Here is a 22,168-nt window from a genome sequence, read left to right on the forward strand (position 1 = left end):
GCAAGACAGTAATTAAGCCCCAGTTTTTCCTCCCTTTCCTAGATGGAACAAGCCCAGCTCCCCAAGCCCCTTGTCCTATTCTACACACTTCAGAACCAAACCACCAGGTGTCTTTCCTCTGGCCTCTCTCAGTGTACTCTTGCACTGGGGTCCCCAAACCACACACTGTATTGCAAATGTGCTCATGCAGGAGATGAATAAAAGGTAGTGATCATTTCCTTCAACGTGTTCATGACCTGCTGGCTGTGCTCCAGAGCCAGGGATTTCAGAGGTGTGTGCCCTGACAACAGGGTCCCAGTTGCCCATGGGTACATAGGCGGGGTGCTCCCTGCTTTCAGCTTCAGCTTCCACCCTGCGGTGACAGTTGCTGCTGTGATCCCACCCGGGGCGTTTGCCCTGCTCCTTATCCATAGCCAGCAGTTCCTTCTTGCCTCAGGGCAGCTTGCATGGCAAGGGAGCCTTGCCTGTTGCAGGGAGGAGGTGAGGAGTTGAGAGGCCACCCATTGCCCACACATCCCAAAGGCTGCGGTGTTCATAGAGAATCACTTTTTTCCTTGTCTACTTACCTGCTGTGTTGGTTTTTGAAGTAAGACTGCCAGCTCTTCAGGGCTGAGATTAGCTGAATTTACTAGATATAATCAGCTATACTTGCTACATATATGATAGATTATATATATAATAAATATGGATATATTAAAAATAAATATATTAGCTATAATTAGCTATACTTAGCTGATAAGTAAGAGTACACATGGTCTTTCAATGTTACTGGAAAACAAATTTGAAGAGTTCAGATCAAAAAGAATGCACTTTTTTATATTCCCAGCTCACCAGCTTTTCACTCAGCCCTTCCTTGTGTCTTCTCAGAAATCAGTATAAATCTATCATTAAAATCTTCAGTGCAGTAATTGGCTCAAACCCAAAGCTGGGGCTTGACTGAGGCCCTCAGTTGTCCCTGGGTTGAAACACTAAAGGAGTGCGGCTGCTCTGGAATGGCTGGGATGGGAGTGCAGGCAGACTGCAGAGACTGGGCAACTCTGAATTCAATAAACCCTCCTATCCAGCTGTAGCAGAGACGAAAGTCACTACCTCGGTGGAACAGTATTTACAAACACTCCTTCTGTCACAGCAACCATAGGTTCTATAACAGAGAAAGTGAACAAGTAGGCAAGCAAAACAGAAGAGAGAGAGGCTTGAATGTTGTTTCCCTGAAAAATAAGCAGAGATGTCATGAGGCCCATAAAAGCTCTCAGTATTATATACCCATTTTACACAGAAGGAAGTCAGAGTACAACCTGCAAGGACACTGATCTCAATAGGAATTCAAATCAAGCACCAAATTACCTTTGAAGACCTGGGCTTTAATTACTGCTGCTACAGAAAGCAGTGTAAAACCTGCTGACAAATACCTAACGCCTAGTAGTAGTTCTGCAAGCACACCGCAAAGTCTGCCTCTGCTCTGAGGAATGTATGATATCAGACTGGAAGGAAAAAAAAAAGTGAAGTTGAACAAAGTTAGCTGCACTGCTGAGTAAGAACAGACCTGCTAAATGTAAACACAGTGAAATACTAATTAAAGTCACAGAGCCCTATCAGCCACCTAGCAAATCCACGAATCCATAGTAGATTGAATCACACATTTTGGGATCAAAGGTGTCATCTCAGTCACGTCGCAGGACTCTGTGGGGTGCTTTACCTCTCATCAGGTTCCTCCACCACGTTAGCAGTGCGCTTTCGCTCACAGTGAAACTGTCAGACAGCTTAGAGCAGTGCCAGATTAACAGGGCACAATTACTGTGCAGTTTGTGTTCTGAAAATAGCTGAATGTTCTTCTGATATTTTAATTTCAGTAAAAACAGTAACTAGCAGGGAGGAAAATAGAGTCTGTCATCCTGGTAATTCTTCAGATTGGCTCACTTACTGATGGCACTTTGCAAGAGGGCACACTTACAGAAGCCTGAGAAATTTGGAACGGAGACAATGACTAATTCCAATATGAAAAAGTCTGTTGCATTGCATGTCATTTTCTGTTAGTTTCCTGGAACAGGAAAGATAACAAATTCAGAGTAGTGACAATAGTCTTGAAAAGGAATTTGAAGATAATGTTGGAAACAAAAAAAGACACTAAATGCCAATAAGTTTTATAAAATACATTTTAAAAAATTGTATATAGTAGATACATGACTGCAAATGTCATTATCGGAATAGTAATGCCACACTTCTTTGCATTACTCGCACAGCCCTGTCAAAGTACTTTTCTTGCTCATTGTTCAAAAACTTCATTGTACTTAAGCATTAAACAGCGAAACTGCCATGTTTGAGCAGACTCCATTAAATCTATATTCTATATCATGTTTTATGATTCAATGAAGTCCATTTTTATTTTCAGACTGTCTTCATAACTAAACAGCTACCAGTATGTACTGAGTTTTGAATCCTATTAGTCCAATCAATCCCACAAAATGCTTTTGTTACTGTACTCTGGTATATATATTCCTCTGAATGCAAAGTTCAATCTTACCCCTCAAAAATCATCTGCATTTTAGACAGTTCAGTAGAAAAAAATATGCCATTTTTGTCATGTGAAGTTTACATATTTCAGTGTAGTGAACACTGTCTTTAAATCCAGATTATGCACACTCTAAGCAATCTGAAAAAACTCCACACTGTGTTTTCAGTGAGGTTTGTTGAAAAGAGGGAAACAGAACAATTGCTTTACAGGGGCATTGCTTCCTTTAATAATTTGTGCCACATAAAGAATACTTTTCACACTAGGTCATTCAAGAGAGATTTTGGTGGAATGCGGTCATTCAGTTTATGCAGCAAACCCAAGCCACCACGATTTAATTCTGCTGTGTGCTCAAATTTTATATTGTACACCCATCAGTTGTTAAAGCATAGCTCCTGCTAAGCTGAAAGCATAAAAGAAAGAGTCTCCGTTCACTTCTGAAAAGCCTGAAAATGTTTTATTCATGTACTTGTAGCACATACATTGCAAGGAGTATTACTGGATTCAAGAGAGAATTGAATGACCCTTCGCAGATGAGATTTTGTTAGTTTAGAATTTTGATTGGGTGGTATAGAATTGATCAGTTTTTTTCTTCAGCTCCAGGTCATTCATTCGGGACATTTTGATGAAGTCTAAACCAGAGCAATTATGCATTCATGAGCAGGATGCTGAGGGTTTCACTTGGAAAACTGAAGGCTGATAACCAAAGTAAGGCTCAAGTATCTTTCCTGAGGCTACTGCATAATGATGAAACCACCACATCTCAAAGCACGTACTGCAGAAAGCCCAGTGCTGTCCTTCAAACTCCTATAAACTGGTGGATTTAAAATAACCAGCCCTTTCATCTGTTGGGGCACAGTAGACCTTTACAGTGCATCAAATGTAATGTGTGTTCTAGACTGAAGAGCTTTGTGCTGCTATGAGGCAGAGCTGACAGCTCCTGTTTCAAAGTTATCTTTAATGCAAAACCAAGAAATGTTCCCAATTGTATCCATTACAATAAAGATGCTGGATGATAAAGTCTGCTACCTAAATCATTTCAGTCATGTATGGGAAATCAAATCCCTGTAAGCCTGAATGCACACAAAATGCAGATCTCTCTGAACTGCCTCTGATAGATCTGCACGTTTATATACATATACATCCTCACTTTCAGATACAAGGTGTCATTGTAAGCTCCCTGCTGAGCCCGGTGTAACCTGAGTGCAGGGAAACGCTGACTTGGAAAGACGCATGACAAAGAGCCTGGCCCTGCAAACCTTTGTTCTCATGAGCCGTTCCACAGACCAACAGGCTGTGTACAAACTACTCTCGGAAGAAATTACTCCATATTAAATACTGTACTAATAGCATTAGAGAGTATGTTGCCGTCTCCAGCTAGCTTGAGAGTATTTGCATTGTACAAGCAAATCCTAAGTGTTTGATGGATTAGTCTAAGAATTGTTAATGGCTTGTCAAAATAACCCTGAATTCATTTGAAAAGTCATTTATTGAGATGTTAATAATATCCCATCTCCACGTAGACAAAGAAGGACTACCCTTAGCACAGCACAGCATCACCATGCACACTGAATGCACGTGTGGGGAAAGGCTCCGGGGACGTGGCTGCATCTTGCTGAAAACAAGGAAGCCACTAGCAGAAGCTTATGGATATTGGAGCTGGCCCAAAATACTTCACTTCGTGGAGATTTTTATTGAATGAAAGTTGTTCATTCAAAGTCCCTGTGGATTTCTAAACTAACTGAAAACTGCAATTTGAAAAAATTTAAGGGGTATTCAGAATATAATGTTGTGAAGGAAGGAACAGTAAACTGCAAACTGTAAGTGCTCATTTGAGGTTATTTCATTCAAATAATAACAGTATACTTTATTCAGGACATATGTGGCTAGCATATGTTTACAATGAAAGCAATGGCATGCATCAAACAGAAGCAGAATTGTTTCAGTCATTGCAATATACATTATCCAGACACACTTCAGCTGGACAGATTTGTAAAAATGAGAGGCATAGGTAAGAGCTGGCTCTAGTTATTATAGATGTAATTTTTAAAAAATTAAATAGCAGTGAAGTGTGTAGGCTCCATGCTCCCACCTCCCTTCCTTCCCCATTTTGTTAAATACACCCATCACATCCTCTTTCCCTGAGTGTTTCTTCATCACTGATTCTATTGTCCTGTGATGGAATGGAATGGAAAAAGGTTACCCAATCATTTTTCTAAATTACTCATCTGGTCTGGTGAAAACTCAAAAACTTGAGAGGCTTTAAATATGCTCAGATGTTATTGAAAAGCAATCTGGTTCTATATTGGGGGAGGAGAGGGGGTATAGAGAAAGAAAAAAAAAGGCATACTACAAAATAAGCCAAGCACCCCAATTCATTTCAATATTTAGCAAAAGCTTCAAACATATTTCTATACTTTTTATTGTACTGGCATGACATAGAATTAAGGACCATAATTGCAGCCTTTCTCATTCTCTGCCCGTCTTTGGACAGAGGTTATTTTCAATGTTCTTTTTTAAAAAAGGTACACAGGCAGGTTAGTTGGTTGATCTTTATGCTTTCTCCTGGAGCATTTGGAGAAAAGCTAAATAAGGGACCAATGTGCTTTGATACTCCCCGCACATTCCAAGATTTAGGCAAACAGTGAGCTTTGATAAACTTATCCTTCTCCTTGGCTTTGTTCAGCCTACTGGAAAAGGAAAGGAACATAAGCAAAGGCCTGCCGAGCCACATTCCCTCCGGAGGCCTCTCCAGGGGCCTCTCTCCCACTGACAACCGCAGACCCACGTGCAGCATGCCTAAGTGCTTAGGGGCTTTTAAATGCATTTCTCCACATTTGGGGGGTGAAGATAATCAGCCAGAATATCCTTGGGCTTTTAAGGGTTATCAGAAAGGAGCATACCTGACAAACAACAAAGACACAGATTTGGAATGTCACAAGCTGTGTAACTATCTGTTAATGAATTCTCATCTGGTTAGGTTTTGTTTTTCAACAAAGTTTTGCATAAACTCCTACCTCTTCCAGCCTCTTTCCTTTATCAAGCATGGTGCAACTCTTATTATAAGGATATCCTCCATATGTTAGCGTGTCTGTGGGAAGCAGAAACCTCAAGCAGTAAATTCACATACTTGATAACCAGGAGATGAAAACCAGGTTTAGCCGTTGTGAGGGAAATTACTCATTGCCACAAAAAGAAATAAAGGAAAATGCTTTAAACACTGTTTGTCTACCATGAAAGCAGAGCTATGTGCACTAGATGGATTGCTCAAGAATAATAATTCTTAGAAAGGGAAGAGGTTGCAGTAAGTATGGAAAACTTATTTCAGTTACTAGAGATGTTAATCAAATCTCATTCACTGGTTTCAGAGTGAAACCAGACTCCCAGATCCACTAAACCTTCCAGAGAAATAAAACTAATCACACATCAGCATTTCTAGACCTTGAAGTTTTTAATCACATATACCCTCTTGCTTAACAGTTCATTCACTTAACGCAGGCAAGTTACAAGTTTTTGTAGAAGTATCTGGAAGCGCATCTATAATGAATTGCCTGTTCACTGTTTTATTTACAGATTTTTTTCAAAGAAAATCAGTAGCTAATAAATCAAAGCATAATTACACAAACACAGAAATACATCATTAACATTTTGCTGGATACAAATGATAAGCATAAGGAAATGTACTCTCACTGACATGAATTTGTGTTAGTTTGCTATTAATATATGATACTGTGAATTGGTGGTAATGTAAAAGAAAGACAGATGTGTATTAAAAAAAAGTAGAGAGCCACTCATGTTTGACATGATCTTATACTGAGATAAATATCTACAGACAGTGGTATGATCATGTACACTCACATGTGATCATACCAACATAATTAATTTCTTTCTGACAAGGTATCATCATAAAGGAAATTGAACCTCTTCAACAAAGCTTGTTTTGATCAAGTACCAGATACTATTCTCTAAAGTGTTGGATGATATAGAAACAATCTGTGCAAGTGTAGCAATTTTGATTCAGAAAATTAAAAAAAAAATAGTAGTATTTACAAAGGTAACTTTTAAATTCAGTATTTAAATTAAGACTCCAGTCTTCATATTCAAAACACCTAATCACTTAATTTCTTTTCCTTTTTTTTTTTGGCGGTTTGCTCTCCTCTCCCCATTCCTTCTCCCCACCGCAAATATTAGCCCATGTTTAAAGTAGACTATCACAATTAAAAATCTTCAAAAAAACAGTAAGTTATTTACCTTGTGCCAAAAGAAGAAAAAAAAGCAGCACTAGAACATTACTCAAAAGATTCCATAAATCCTTCATAATTAAGGAAAGTTTCAGGAGTACTTATACAAATTGTAGAACTTGAGAGGAGAAATAGGGGAAAGAGGAGACATTTATCCCTTGACTTTTTTGTTGTTGTTGTTCTTTTCTGAACTTCATTACTTCATTTACAAAATCTCCTGGTACTTCTTCCAATATTTCCACACCACCTTTCTCTGGCACATATGGTTTATTATACAAACAATTTAAATAAAATGTCAATTTCCAATTCCCACCATAAATAATTCCACTCTTCTGAAAACTGGTGGGGGTTTAACTATTTCAAAACTAGCCTTGCCTAGTTAACCATTTGGTTACAATTCTGAGGTTAAATAAGAGATTCTTACAAAAATTTGGTAATCTATTTTAGCCTTGTAATAATTTTATACAAAAGAAATCTAGAAGAAACACTTTTTACTGGTATTGTTTCTTTTTCATATATCCTACTACCCATAAGTTATAACTGTATAGGCTGTGCAAGGAACAGAATCATTTGAGGCTTTTCTGTGTTTCCTAGGGGTTCTATGAGTCTGTTGACTTTATTGAATTTACATGAAAAATAAAAAAACTCTTCAAGTCCTTATTCTAAATGGTAGATAAACTCTCTAGCCTTTTTTTCTTGGTGGAGTGTTATTATCCATCATTATTATAAGATAAGGTATTTCTTCATAGCTTTAAGTCAGGGGTTGTCAATACTGTCTCTTTTTGTTTCCATCTTGTTTTTCAGAATTCCAACTCATTTGGTGAAAGACCTCATCATTTTACCTCCTTGTTGAAGCTGTTTTTTTCACACTGCTCAGCTTTGGAAAGTCAGAATACTGAGTGCTTCTCTAGATCAGACTGGTACTAATTTGAGTATAGAGTAGAACCAAGCTGGTTTGATGTGGAGTTTGGACTGACTTATTCTCATGCCGGGTCGGAGATCTAGCCATCTCAGATGGTTCAGGAAACGGGATGGGGAGTGGTAGCCATTTCCATGCCAGTCTCTTAACAGCAAAAATACAGGAGAGAAACTGAGAGAATGAAAAAAAGACTTGTGGTTGAGTGAAGAGAATTTCCATGTCCGTGAGTGGTGGTATTGTTCACTGAATTTGTCACAGCTGACAGAGAAGTTGAGCTTGCTGAAGAATAGTTTGAAGGTGTTGGACTTGTTCCAGTGGGATCACAGTAGATCTAGAATGTGGAGAGGGGGGGGAAAACAATAAGGTTTTTATTGCCCTTTGGGTTTTTCTTTCAAATCAAAAAACAAACTAGTAGTAAAGAACAATGTGTAGCAACACTCAGTCGCAGTACTCAGATACAACACATACAAGTGCTTGTGCCTCTCTTTGTGCTGTTAAAGACAAAGACATTTTGAATTGCACACGTGGGATTTGTTAAAGAAATAAATCTAGTATTTTTATAAATGTTTTTACACAGCTATCACTGTATCAAAACCCTGCTCTAAAATAGAAGATAAATAGGTTTTAAAAATCTTCTCACATGCACCAAAAAAACCCCTCAAAATAAAAACAAATAAACAAAAAACCCAACCAAACAAACAAAGGTAGAGCTATGCAGATATGCAAAGGCTAATCTTAGGATAAGGAAGACCTTCAAACAACCAGATGAGTTGCAGTCTGCCTTTGCAGACTAATCCACAAAAATATGAGGAAACAATGGTAAAGAATCTACTGATACTGTTTCTGTGGCTGGTTTGTGGATTCCTTTCAAGCATTGGTGGGGCTTATTTGAGCAGATTTAATATTTCAGTCTCTCATATTGCTGTGGTAGCACTAAACTGCAGAAGTTAAAACAATGAAACCACAGAGATTAAATACAACCTATCAGCATGCTAGAATATAAAAAAGGGGCTGTAGAAAAATCACATTATAATAGCAAATTTTTAAAATGCTGACAGAAAGCAAACTAAAAAATTAGTATTCCCCCACCTTAACTGCATTATAGGGACAGAACCAAAACTTGCATTCTGTGTAACTTCATTATCAAGCCATTTCCTATACATGCACAAGAAAACTTTCAAAGATCAGCTGAAGTGTTCTTTTATTCCACTGGAAAAAAGCATGTGATACACAAAAATTAAAAACAAGAGCAAGTATCATAAATCTGCTCCCCAAAAATGAGCACAGTACAGGAAGCTTGGCTTCAGCTCTGTGGCAGCAAACTTGTATTATACCAGAGCATTCTGGTGTAGTCTTAAGAGTTAATTATAGTAAAAAACACATCTTTTTTAAAAGAGGTTCATTTAATAAATAATACTCCTCACAAAAGGTGTCCTTATCTTCATGCATTTCTAGTGCTGCTGAAAAATTAGATTTTCTTTAGCAGGAGAAAAAAATAAATTAGTCCCTCAACACTGAAGCCATGAAGTGAATGTTAAATTTATTAGAAAATTGCACAAGCGTTTTCTAATAAAAAAGGCATACCACAGGCAATGTAAGAATGGTGTAAAACTTCTGGTAGTTAGGGGGTTTGGCAATGGGCACCACGCTAGAAGCAACTTAGCACTGCAGGATAAAAAATGCTTTGTAGAGGTTTCCATTTGAACTGCTTCGAAAGTGATCAATAATGAGCTGCACAGTTAATAACCTACAAGGCAAGTCCTAACTCGCTCTGGAATTTTTTTCAGTTTTCATGCAAAGATTCCACCACTGTTCCACATTTGGTTATATAAACTTTTCTTAGTATTAAATAGAAAACCTTTTTTCAGGATGTTTTCTTTGTGTGCGTTTGAAAGAGAGAGGGCTTATAGCCAAGTTCCACAACCTCACAGTAGACGGGACTCTAGAGATTTTCTTAACGTGAATATGATAAATACCGGTAACCTAAAGGGTCTGATCCTGCTTTCATCTCTGCCAAGGGCAAGACTCCACTGAGCACAATGGAAAAAAGGATAATGCCTTTCCTCGAAAACCAAGAGGGAAGGGGAGGGGGAATTAGAACACCTTCCAGCAATCCCTTTGCTGTTTTGATTTCTAATATTGTGTTATTGACCGTTTTGAAGAGGTGGTCTCTAGGAACAACACACTGACCCAGGATCTGGGAGCCCCGCTCGGCTTGACCGCTTACAGAGGAGCGCGGTTCGCTCCTGTATCCATTACCTTTGTGCCAAGGGGACGGCTCGGCCAGCGCAGGAGCCGCATGCTGCCGACTTTGCTTCCAGCCCCCAAACCTCCCACCCCTGCCATGAACAGGGCCCCAAGACCAGACCCAAAGTTCAACAGGCTTCGGGAGGGGGACGGCTCAGACCAGAGTCTCGCTGCCCTCCAGCCGTAACACTCCTGCCTTCCGGAGCTCTCTCGGTTTTGGAGGGGTCGTTCGCTCTCTCATCCGCGGGGGAATGAGCGCTCTGCCCTCGCCGAACACGCCGAGGTTCTGCGGCTTCCTTTAGAGGATCCCACGGGAAAAAACCGGTGGCGAACTCCCACTTTATCTTTTTAATTTGGCCGGGGTAACTCACGGCACCGCCACTGCCATGCCAGGGAGCTGAGCTCGCCTCCGCCGCCCGTCCGCGCCCATCCCCGCCCCGTCCCCAGCCAGGGTTGCCCGGGCTCGTCTCTCTCTCTCACGTCGCCGCCGCCCCGGGGCGGAGGAGCCGCCACCACCCACGGCGGGCTCCGGGATGGCGCACACGGACGGCAATTTCTCTCTGGAGAAACTCGCCCCTCCGCCGCTCCTGAGGCAGCCGCCGCGGCGGGGAGACGGAGGGAGGGTCTCGGCGTGGCCGCTCTCCCGTGTCTCGCACAGGGGTCGGCGGAGGGGAAGCGCCGAGCCGCTCTGGGGCTCACCTGCGTGGGAAGGAGGAGGGCCAGGAGCAGGAGCCCCAGGCCGAGCCGCGCCGCCAGCGCCGTCCCCATGCTCATCTGATGCTATCCCGTCGCGGTCCTGATGCTGCTGCTCCTGCCGCTGTGGTTGCGGGCAACAAGGATGGGCCGCTTCGCCGCGCCTGGCCCTTTTATAACAGCGCGGGCTCCCGTGACGCCCCGCCGCCTCCTTCCCCCTCCTCCGCCCCGCACCTCTGCCCCCGCCCTCCGTCCCCGACGCCCTGTAAGTCGCAGCCGTCCCCTCGGCCCTCGGTCCGCGCTCCTGTGGGCTCCGCTCCCCCTCCTTGGGCTGTCTCCGCCAGACCCGAGAGCCTTGTTCGCCCACGTTTGGGTCTTACAGGCAGTGATCCCTTTCTAGTGCCGGCGTCGAGTTCCGGTATGCAGGGGCTGGCACAGGGCTGCGAGGTTTGAGCTGTGACTATTTCCAGTGACGGGAGCAATGGGTAAAAGGTTGAAGAGTTAAGATCCCATCTTGTTTAGAGCTGCCCCACCACTAGTGCTCAGACTTTAAACCACTGGTTGCAATTGAAAGCACTCCTTGGATGTGAATATATCATTACTAATATCATTACTACTATTAGTCCTTAAAGAAATAATGAGAAACAGAAGGTTCTTCCAGTTATGGCCTCTTCGTAGGTGAGGTTCTAGCTTCTGGCACAGTAAATGCTATAGTTGTATCTCCTGCCTTAGCTGACTGAAGATAGATTGTGCCAGTGCCTCACCAAATCCATCAGGTGTCTCTGTGTACAGACACATGACCAAGAACAGTCTGGTCTACATTATAAACTATAATAAAGAGACACCAACGTACTGATTCTATTGTCATGACGAGATTTAAAAAAATGAGGAAGATGTCCTGTTGGCTCAGATTTAAAAATTGGATAGGTTTGTATTTATCTCAGAACAAAATGTGAGGAGATATTCAAGTGCAGCACTAAATAACTCATGCACCATCTTTAAAGGGAGGACTGCTTTTGAAGAGTTTTCAGGGGCATTGCTAGACCTTGGTCCCAAAGTACAGGAAACGTGAAGAGAGGCATTGCAGAAACAGATGCTGGGACTTATGTTAGGCAAAAATACATAGTTTTAAACAGTCTCCCATTAATTGTTTCAGTATGGCTGACAAAGCTACAGCTACCTCCCCCCGCCCCCAAGGAATAAAGACAATTTGTAAGCTGTACCACTCAAGATATCAATACATTTTCTATACCAAGATGAAAGAGCTTCTGAGAGCTCTTCTGAGAGTCTGAAGTACTTTTGAAGTTACACTTCCCTTTTTTTAATAAATCCCTGATCATACTCAGAGTCCAGTTCCTAACTATTGGACATATAGTCTATCTATAAAGTAATTATGGTAACAGTAATCAAATTGAAGGTCTTATGCCCTGAATATTTATTAGTTTTCTGCTGAAAGCTGGGTTTCAGAAGATGGGTTGTCGTGATTATAGATATGAGAGAAAACAGGAAACTGTAATAGTCCTAAAATAAGAGAGGGATGACAAAGCTGAAAACATTCCTGTCACTACTATTCCTTGAAAATAGTTTGCTTTCGTTGTCACAGTTAAATGAATCACAAATGTAAGGGAAGGTCATCTTTTCATTCAGCAGACAAGCCTAACACTACCGAGGGGTGAAATTCCCTGTGAGAGAAGTCACGTGAATCACAGCAATAAAGTGAGGGCTCACACAATCCTGACAACAGATTCCCTAGAGGAGATGTAAAACAAAGAGAATCCAGTTAGGGCTCTACAATAGCCAAAGAAAGGAATATACTAGCGTAAAGCTGATGGTTTCCATTATTATCTCTCCTGCCTTGTTTGGGAGAAAAGGAAGTGATAAAGCCGTTGCATGATCCCACAGGGACCATAACTGATTGTTGCAAGTTAAAGCAGCAGCTGAGACACTTTAGTGTCAACACAGAGGCAGATGAGATTGAGGGAATCACTGTCAGATGGCCTTTCCCATTCTCTCTAACTGTGCATCATGCCTGTGGTCCAGAACTGAATCTATGAAAAATGAGGATGATGCACAGTTCTTGTAAGGTGACATGAATGAGCACAGCATTATACAACAGCTAATTGTTATTACATGGTGTATTGCACTTTCAGCTTTTTAACAAGGTTCAGTGAAAATGGGGACATCTTTCTTTTTCTAAAAATAATGTGAAGCCTGTTCCTTTATTCAAAAATAAAGAAAAATCCAGATGTTTAAAAATATTTGGCAAAAATTATAAAATACTGAAATAATGAAAGTATGTTATGTTCTGCGGCCAAAAACATGCCCTTCTGAAATATTCCTGAAATACTAATGTAGATAAGGAAATTTACTGGGAGAAAGGGAGAAATGCTAAAAATATTTTAAGCCCCAGATTTTCTTTGAAACTTTTGTCCTTGAAAATCATAACTATAATGTCTATGCCCCATTAGATCTATGCAACCAACTTTCCCCATTCAGTAAAGCTGCAATATTCTTGATTCCTCCTGAACACATAAATCACCTGCACTTCTAATTGCAAAATCTTTACATTTTTTTTCAGCTGAAGCCTATAATGAAGTCTGCAAAAGACATACCTGAGCAAAGAGAGCAGAATCCAATATATGGATTTTTTTTTCTACGAGGCAAGGAACACTGTGAGTTGCAAACTATACAAAGTGAAGCACTGCTATCTGGTGGCCAAAAGGCACTTCTGATATTTTTCTGTCAGAAAAGATGATATACTCCCTCAATCAATCAGCTTTTGAATGCAGTGTTCTCTTAGAGTTTTTATCATGCTGAGATAGTGTTGAATAGTACTCAGCACCTCTCCTAGTTAAATACATAATATTTGATGAGAAAGGTTAGAAAAGAGAAAGGAAAAATTATCTTGAGCTTTTGAGTTAAATGTAAGTTCATCTGTATATTCAGCCTGTGACTTTTAAGTTAATTGAACTTTGCAATAGGCATAGCTTTCAGTTTAGTGAACAGAAGCAAAATTTGTGCTGTTTTCTATAATGTACTGGGGCAAAGAAGATCAGCTAAAATTACTACCAGAAAAAAAAAAAAGTTGTTTATAAAAGGAGGCAGAGAAGTAGTCTCCAAGACATATAAGTAATATACTTAAATACATTGCATTAAAATAAAAAGCTTATCAAAATAAGTACATTAACTGGAATTCATGAGAATTAGCCATTAATTTATTCTTACCCTTTAGATGCCAATCTTGATCCATCAGAAATATTTTAGGAGCATCAATTGCTGATGAGAATCACTCGATCCCATGCTTCCCAACCTGCTTTTCATTCTCCTTAGTTGTGCATAGACTGGAACTTACTACTTATTTATTAGAACTTACTATACCCTATGGCTTGTCTCAATGTCTTCATCCATTTCAAGCTCATACTATTGCAGCTCTCAGTACTCATCTGAGTTATGAGTTATTTTAGTTGAGACCTATCTGTGAACATGTGCGTTTTTATATTAGAACCTGGTCTTTTTTGACAGATTTGAAGAGAAAAATCCAGTTTTGCAGCATGCATCAACTAGCTCATACATGCTGATCTAAGCTAACATCATCTGGCAATAAGTTTCCTTAATGTCCATTTCTGGCATGTGGATTTTGCCCTGAGAAACATGCCAATATTTTCTAATATATAGGAACACTATCTTTACATTAGTTAGGCTGGCCCTTCTCTTGCTTGTTTAGTGGAAAAGACCTATCTTGCAGCAGCTCCAGCCATATAATCAAAATTTGCCAGCTCTTTTGAAGCAACCCTTTCTTACAGTTGCACATTCACTATGAAAGCAGGCCAAGACTGCAATACTGAAGGGAGCTGGCTGGTTGAAGCTGATTTCAGGCAACTGGACAAAGCTGTTTGGCATGTGTCTTGAGTAAGAACTTGGAATATATATTGAGGATTGCATTTCCTCTTCCAGTGGAGGGTTTATATTAAATTTATGTAAATAGAACTTTCAATGGAGGGCACGATTGGTGGTACTGTAAACTTCCACTTGGTAATAAATGTTGATTAGATTCAACTATACATGTCTTCAGACATGGACCTTGCTGCCATGATGCAGAACCTCATTACACCAGGATTCCAGCAGTACCACTCACTGTTTCCCTTCTGTGTCTATCTGAGACCAAAAGCATTGGGATTCTTAGCAATATACAGTTACAGAAGTAAACAAAGCCATGATTTCCAACCCTGGAATCATAAGCCTGGAAGTCTGAGCAAAAGTGAAACTGTGATTCCAGAAACAGTCTCAAGAAGAAATGTGTAAGAGTTGCTGCCCTAATGCCCATGAATCTTTTGACTTCTGGGTAGGCTTCAAGGGATGGTGTCAGCCTACACAATTAGGTGTGGCTCCAGATCTGCTTGAAAGCACACCTTTCTCCCTAAGAGTCAAACAAACTCTTAGGTGACATCAATACAAACAAATTAAATGGTAGCAGAGCCTGTTCTTTGGCCTTCAGGCCAACTGACTTGTCTAACCATGTCCATACTATTACATTCCCCCAGTCTCCAGAAAATGGAGGCGGAATTTAAACTGCCTATTGGTAGGTAGTTGTCTGTGGCCTGGACCAACCCCTGAATCATGACCAGAAATTATCTGGGATCATTCTACTTGAAATAGAACAAAACCAAGACAGTGCTTTCCTTCACTCATGAGGCATAATGTCAGATATCAGGTCTATTGACATGAAGAAGTAAAAATGATCAAAGGTCATTTATTCCATCTTCTGATTTGAGGGAAGTTTAGACATAACTCTCAGAAAAAAATCAGTAAACTGTATTATTCCACAGCCCATAGACCTCCTGTTACTTTGCCAAACTTTGCAGAACATTTCTCCTAATACAAAGTCTTTGCTGCAAATTTAAAGCAATGATTTATTGCATTGCATAGTAAAGTACACAGATAATAATGATGGCCAGATTTGTAACAAAGTGTTTACTGGAACATATCAAGCAGTTTGCATTGAGAGGAGGAAGAAAGGGTTGCATGATGGCATCCTTCTACACCTAAGTGAGTCTCTCTGGAAACCCTTGATAGGTGGTGAAGGGAAACAAGTGCTGCTATGATGTAATTTATCTCATTTCAACACAGACATCTGAAACAGATTAATCGCATCTTGAACATGCTGGAATCACTTCACTGACTACCAAAAGAGCTGGATGATTAGCTCAGACATTTGACACCATCTTTTCCTGTATTTTGAGGAACAGATTCGGTTCCTTCAACCTTTCTACATAAGAGTTCTATGCATTTTTGTCACTTTCCTTTGTATTCTCTCAAATCTGTCTTCATGAGATCAGGTTTCCCAAGGCACACTCTGCTCAAGATGGGAGTTCAGCATTCAACAACTCTGCTGATGCAGCTTAGAAAGAAATGTCTTCCTTTTTGCTTTCTTTCTTCTTTTTTTCTTTCAGCAGCTTTATAATGTTTGTGGTCTGATGCAATTTCAAGATTATCTCACTCCAGGTCTTGAGCAATAGTGCAATGTTAGCACTTTCCCCATCTCCCTGAATTTTCCTTCTATCATCAGACTTACTAGTAATTGCAATTAGTGGAACCAAGTTCTTACCTTGAGCACTAACTCTGTAAGCCTGTGACTTCTCCCGCTGGATTTGATATTCTGCATTACCTCTTACCAGTGGATAAAAAGTTAATTATCCTCATACTATACTGCCACTTCATTGTGCTTCTTTCCGAACAAATGGAAAAATCTCTGCATTCTTATTAGTCATTTGAACCACCACCATTAGTGTATGACTGCTCAGGTTTCTTCTATCCCTGACACTTTTCAAGACCTATGTCTTTAGCCCTTCATATGAAGCATTTTTTTCTCTGACAGCAAAGGAAGTCTTTATCTTGAGAAGTGTTTACCATCTGTACCTTGCAAATTGAATCTAGTATTCTTCTGATTCCCTTTTTTCTTCATTATTCTTTGCTTGGTTTTGTTGGGGATTTTTATTCTTATTTTTTATCTTTATTTGCTGCCTTCTCTTTGCCATTTGACAGGGCAGATTTTTAGCCACAATTATCAGAAAGATAGTTTACATGAGAAGAGAGCTGGCTCACAGAGTACTAAGTTTCAGAATTCATTCCTAGTCATGACTGCTGGATGGCATCCTGAAAGGCTTATTCTTTTGTAACCTTTACTAGGTAATTTCTAGTTAGAGTATGGGACAGGAAAAGATAACAAAATAATGAGAATGAACCACAGAGAAATCTGATAAACAGGAATATATAAAGTTGGAAGTGTTTATAAGCCAAAATAAGAGCAAATATGATTAAATGTTTATAAATGGTCAAATTCTAGAAGCTAGATCAGCTTTTCTTCCCATTTCATAATAGAAAAAGGGACTAGTCTAGGATTTGAAAAGATGAACTGTTGAAGGAAACATGGATCATGTATCGCTAACTGTGTTAAGACTTCATGTATCTTTTAGATGGTGAACACTGTATCACAGGCTATCATTAGGAAGCTGTGGACAGTGGTCACACAGTGATGAGAACACAGAGTTTAAACAGCAAGTGTTGCAAGGACACTCTTCACTGGGATACAGCTCATCCCAGATCTTCCACTGTGTGATTTACACATCTTTCATACCTCTGGAGTTGGACACCTTCAAAGGAGGGGACAGCCTTGTCACCAAGTAACAAGATTATTCTGACATTCTATCCCTCCCTATTGCACCTTCATTTACATTATTTCTTTACAAATATATGTATACTAGAGGTGTATTGACACCTACAGAAAAACTTTTCTTTCAGTAATGTTTATACGTGTTAACTTTGCCCCTTAGTCACAATGGAAGCTGAAGGTACTTTGCTGAGCCTTTTTCCTGTGTGTATCTTGAACCAGTTACTATCAATTAGAGAAGATAACACTATTTTCTAAATACTAAAGGCATTAATCTGAGGAGAATATGAAGGAAACACAGAAGTAAACAAATAATTCAAACTAATTAACATTTGCTCACGGATTATGCTGTTTTATGGCTAATAAATAAGGTTGAAAGAATAAATGCTTAATTGATTGCTTTTCGTTTTTATTGACCCCCACTGTTAGTGGTAGCAAGATAAATCCTAGAGCAGCAACCAACACCAGCAGGACCTGAGCATGTTCACTACAGAATGAATGGAAATCTCAAAGCCTCTCTCAGGAAACAGTACATTAACTTTTCCTACTAAAAAAAATTAAATATCATGGTTTAGACAGTGACAAACAAGAAAGTGAGGGGAAAACAACCAAACAAATCTCATTGCAAACCTCTCACCAAACTGGGAAAATAAGAATTAGCAGTGGAACTGCAGAGCCTTTAATCTTGGTGTAGCTGGATTTAATACCAGACTGACTGAAGGAAGTTGCTCACTGTTTTCCTCTCATTTGCTTAACCATTGACGTAACACTGGTTTTCACTGGCAAGGCAGCTATGTATTTCAGGTTTAGGTGGGTTGCCGTGCTCTCACTGATTAGGGTGGCCTCTGTTGCTTCTTCAGTGCTGATCAGGGCAGTCTATACTGCCCACCTACCTACTCTTCTTCTTATGACTCAGTGTGGTCTTCTACTGTAAAAGAGAACAGGCAGACAAAAGCCAAATTAGCCAGATAGCCAAAAGGATGGGCGGAGGGGGCAGGGAACAGAATGCTACCTTAGCAAGTGCCCATATCTCTACCACTTAAAGAAATACAAACAAATACTTGAAACGTATCCACCTTACCTTACTCCGTTAATGATCCATCTTTAATGTCTAAGATGAGTTTTCAAGGAATAAGTAGGCTGCAAGCAAAAGTGCTTTGTATAACCCTGCTGACTTCTGGAAAGGAATTCTCTGTGCAGAACGCCACTGTGGCTGCAGGGAAAAAATGGACAGAAGTTCATAATGAGGACCTTATCACACAGAGTTGGTAAGTAGAGAAAAACAGAAGCAAGTTTCAGTGTATGTAGGGGCTGGATGCATTACAAGTATCCTAAAGAGAATAAACACAATGTTTTATAGTAAAAACTGGCACAGTTTTTATAGTATATGGGCAAATGTATAAGAAAGACAGTTCAGAGCAGTGTGCTTCATGAAATATTATTTTTCAGAGAGGGGCTTTAGAGAAAGAGATGGTAAGATTATCTGGTCACAGACTGGATGGAAAGAAACAGCTAGAGGAATTGTCTCCAGACTGTGGACTACAAAAACAGAACTTGTAAGCAGTTACACTAGGTGTGACACTGGCAAAGGTGAATTAGCAGTCAGGGAACTCATTATTCAAGTGAATATGGACAAACTTAAAGGTGATGCTCACATGGGAACACTGTGTTTTCCCAGACAGCATAAATATGCATAGAACACTGTCCAGTCACCTTCTCAGTACACCTTCAAATAAGCAGTGCAACTTAAAAGGCGTGTGGTCTCAACAACGCAATGCTGAAGGTAAATCTGCAGTGACAAGGAATCTGCTGAGATGTGCATTGTAGAAGGTTAGCCAGAGCTACTCACAGGGCTTGAATGACAACATGGTGCTCTTTACTTTGGGATGCAACAAGTGTCAGCAGACCTACTGCTGTCACTTCACAGAATCACAGAATATGTCAAGTTGGAAGGGACTCAAAAGGATCGAGACCAACCCTTAGCTCTGCACAAGACTATCCCATAGAGTCACACCACATGTCAGAGGGCATTGTCCAAATGCTTCTTGAACTCTGTCAGGCTTGGTGCTGTGATCACTTCTCTGGGGAGCCTGTTCTTGGCAGAACTTGCAGGAAAATAAAGGTAAGAAAAAACACTAGGCAGTGGAGAGGGACTTCCTAGTTACAGATTCCAACATATAGGTCAAAAGCTATTGAGAATTGTCCCTCTGAGTTACCAAACCTCAAAGATTAATCTCCTTGTGAGTGAATGTCATAGGGAGTATATTGAAATACACAAAATAAAAATTATAAACAAGATAGAAATTAACCTTCTGAGACAAGAAATTACTCCACTGAATAAAAAAAAAAGAAGAAGAAGAAGAAAGAAAAGAAAAAAAGAAAAGAAAAAAACATAATTCTATAGAATAGCCACAGGAAGAATACATCTTGGTCAGACTAATTAAAAAAAAAATTAGACTACCGCTAATCTGCCAGAGATGAATGATCACTGTTTCTTACCAAAGCTGAAACTTTTGACTGTATGTTGCTGGGGTGTCTTATCAATTAAAAAAAATAAAATTCAAGTCACCTGAAAGCAGCTTCAAGAACATCCTTCCCAAAGATAGGTATGACTGGTCTCTGGTTGAGCAAAGCCTCTTGGGAGGGAAGACTGAACCCGTTTCAGCTTCTAGAGGAGTTTTCCGCTGCCATCTAATGGCGAACTGGAAGAAGAGAGAACTTACACTGAGGTCTTCACCCTGTCGGAACGTTTTGTGTATAATTACAGTTCCATGTCATTAAAACAGGATTGTTGACTATTAACTTCAGTTTGGCCTTTTTTAATTAAAAAATGCACTTACTGACTCGGGTTAGAGGTTCCCAAGCCTCACACAACAGTAGCACGAATTTCGTGCGAGGGGTTTCATGGCCCCTCCACTTGTAGTATGGAGGGAATCCAACAACAAGAAGCCCCGTGGGTCACTGAAGTTCCTCTATGGTCCAGGGATGAATAAATCCAGGAAAAAAAGCCTTTGTAAGCATCTGCTTTCACGACTGGAGACATAATAATAACATGATGTATCTTACAACTAGTACAACTAGAACGGTCACTCATATAGCTGGACTAGGAAACTAAACAAGTGTGACAGAGGTGATGCCTCTGTTTGGGGTTGCACAATTATGAGACAAATCAGATGCATGATGCCTATTCATGACATCCAAGTTACATTTCCTCTGTGGCTGATTAATTTCTGCTTTTGTAAGATGCCACTATATTATCATATTTGAAAATATAAGAGTGACTTTGGGCACATTCTTTACCTTGCCTTTCAATACTAAGGTGCAATAAAATGTATAATGCCTGATTAATCTAGAAAGGCATTAATGCTGATATCTTTCTTTACTAAGTTAACTTCACTCTTAGCATTGTTAGACAATTACTTTACTACTACATGAGACAAATCAAATTCCAAGAAATCTGAAAAGAATGGGGTGTATGGAAAGCTAGGTTTGGGGTGCTTTTTCTTCAGTTTTGGGTGCGGGGTTTTTTTCCCTCCATAAAGGAGGCAACATTTCTGCCTAGGGAATCCCTACTGTTCTGAACATTAATTTCTGTTCTGACTCACTACGTGCCACTGTGAAGGCAAGAAAGTTACTTTACTCCTACCAACTTTTTTGTTTTTCCTCAGAAAGCATGTATGCCTATTTTAAGACATAGAGGGGGAAAGTGCTAAAAAGTTAGCAGCTATATTCGCAACTGAAATTGGTCAGAATCTCCCAGAACTGGGCACTGGAACATTCAAAATACATAAAGACATAAATGCATTCACAGCTTTCTTCCCAGTGAGGTTCCTAAGGAGGGAAAACAGGTTTGTCAATGAATTGCTCCATTACAAGGTATCCCTGACATAAAAACTTCCCATTCAAACACTTTTATGACAAAGTTTTTGCAGGTGTAAAATTAAGAAATCACTCATAACGTGCTAATTGTGCAGCTGCTGTGCAGCAGTAGCTCCACAGTTGCATCACTTTTCAGATTTGCCAATAATCTTCCAAGGGACAATTGGTCTGTCAGGTGAGGTGAAGAGCATTTTAAAGCAGAACTGTAAAGCTGAGGAGCTTTTGCATCTGCCAAAATTACCCCGGGCCTTGTGCAGCAATTTGTGTCAGGGCTGCCTCTGGTGGGCTTGCATTTTGTACTCGTTCTGAATGGATACAGAGAATTCCCCACATGCTGAGCAATCAGAGCATTCAGAAGCACCAAGAGAGGTGCAGATGCTGCATGGCAGAGAGAAGCCTGGGAGAAGGTAGAAGGAGGGATGGACCGCTCTTGGTTTCTGAACTCCGAAGAGAAGGAATTATGGATTACTATCAGTAATTGACATGTGGAATGAAAGAGGGACATGTAGTGTGAAGAAAAGAAAGATAAGGGGAAAACCCAGGCCACAGTGGGGTTTGGTGCCCAAGCCTTTCAAATTAGCCCGTGGTCGGGAAACCACCATCTGCTGGAGTTTCCCGGAGAGATATTTCCACGGTTTTCTGGTTTGGATATGAGGGTGGAGCACGAAAGGCTGAAAACATGGGGCGGAGGGGGAGGGTATGTGGAGGAAGTCCCCAGAAAACTGGAAAAATTATACCGGGAAACATGTCGAACACGTGGCAGTGGGGCGGGCGGTGGCTGGGCAGGTGCCCGGCAGAGGAGGAGGAGGCAGAGCAGGTGCAGAGCTCAGGATGCTCCTCCTGTCCCGGGGCTGAGCAGGGCACGGCAGGGCACCCTCCGCCCTCTGCTACCAACCCGGCGGGCACGGAGAGGGGGAAAGACACTGCCACATATCTAAAGGGGGGTGCCAAGGAGATGGAGTCAGTCCCTTTTCGGTGGTGCCAACCCCCAGCACACAAGGCGGTGGCAGAAA

The 22,168-nt window shown here is 40.5% G+C and overlaps 1 protein-coding gene and 1 long non-coding RNA gene across 2 annotated transcripts; both read right to left on the reverse strand.

The window, feature by feature from the left end:
- Positions 1-5,941: 5,941 nt before the first annotated feature.
- CD24 (CD24 molecule) lies at positions 5,942-10,786 on the reverse strand. Its single transcript, XM_071548845.1, has 2 exons — positions 10,616-10,786; positions 5,942-8,000 (listed from the first exon to the last, which is right to left on the reverse strand). The coding sequence occupies exons 1-2, from the start codon at positions 10,688-10,690 to the stop codon at positions 7,815-7,817; spliced, it is 261 nt and encodes an 86-aa protein (XP_071404946.1). The 5' UTR covers positions 10,691-10,786; the 3' UTR covers positions 5,942-7,814.
- A 7,352-nt stretch (positions 10,787-18,138) lies between these two features.
- On the reverse strand, positions 18,139-19,865 carry LOC139668324 (uncharacterized). The gene is made up of 3 exons (XR_011697031.1): positions 19,776-19,865; positions 18,358-18,489; positions 18,139-18,204 (listed from the first exon to the last, which is right to left on the reverse strand). It is a non-coding gene; the product is annotated as an uncharacterized lncRNA (long non-coding RNA).
- Between the last annotated feature and the right edge of the window lie 2,303 nt (positions 19,866-22,168).

Source organism: Pithys albifrons, chromosome 2 (assembly GCF_047495875.1).
Source record: "Pithys albifrons albifrons isolate INPA30051 chromosome 2, PitAlb_v1, whole genome shotgun sequence".
Taxonomy (NCBI): domain Eukaryota; kingdom Metazoa; phylum Chordata; class Aves; order Passeriformes; family Thamnophilidae; genus Pithys; species Pithys albifrons.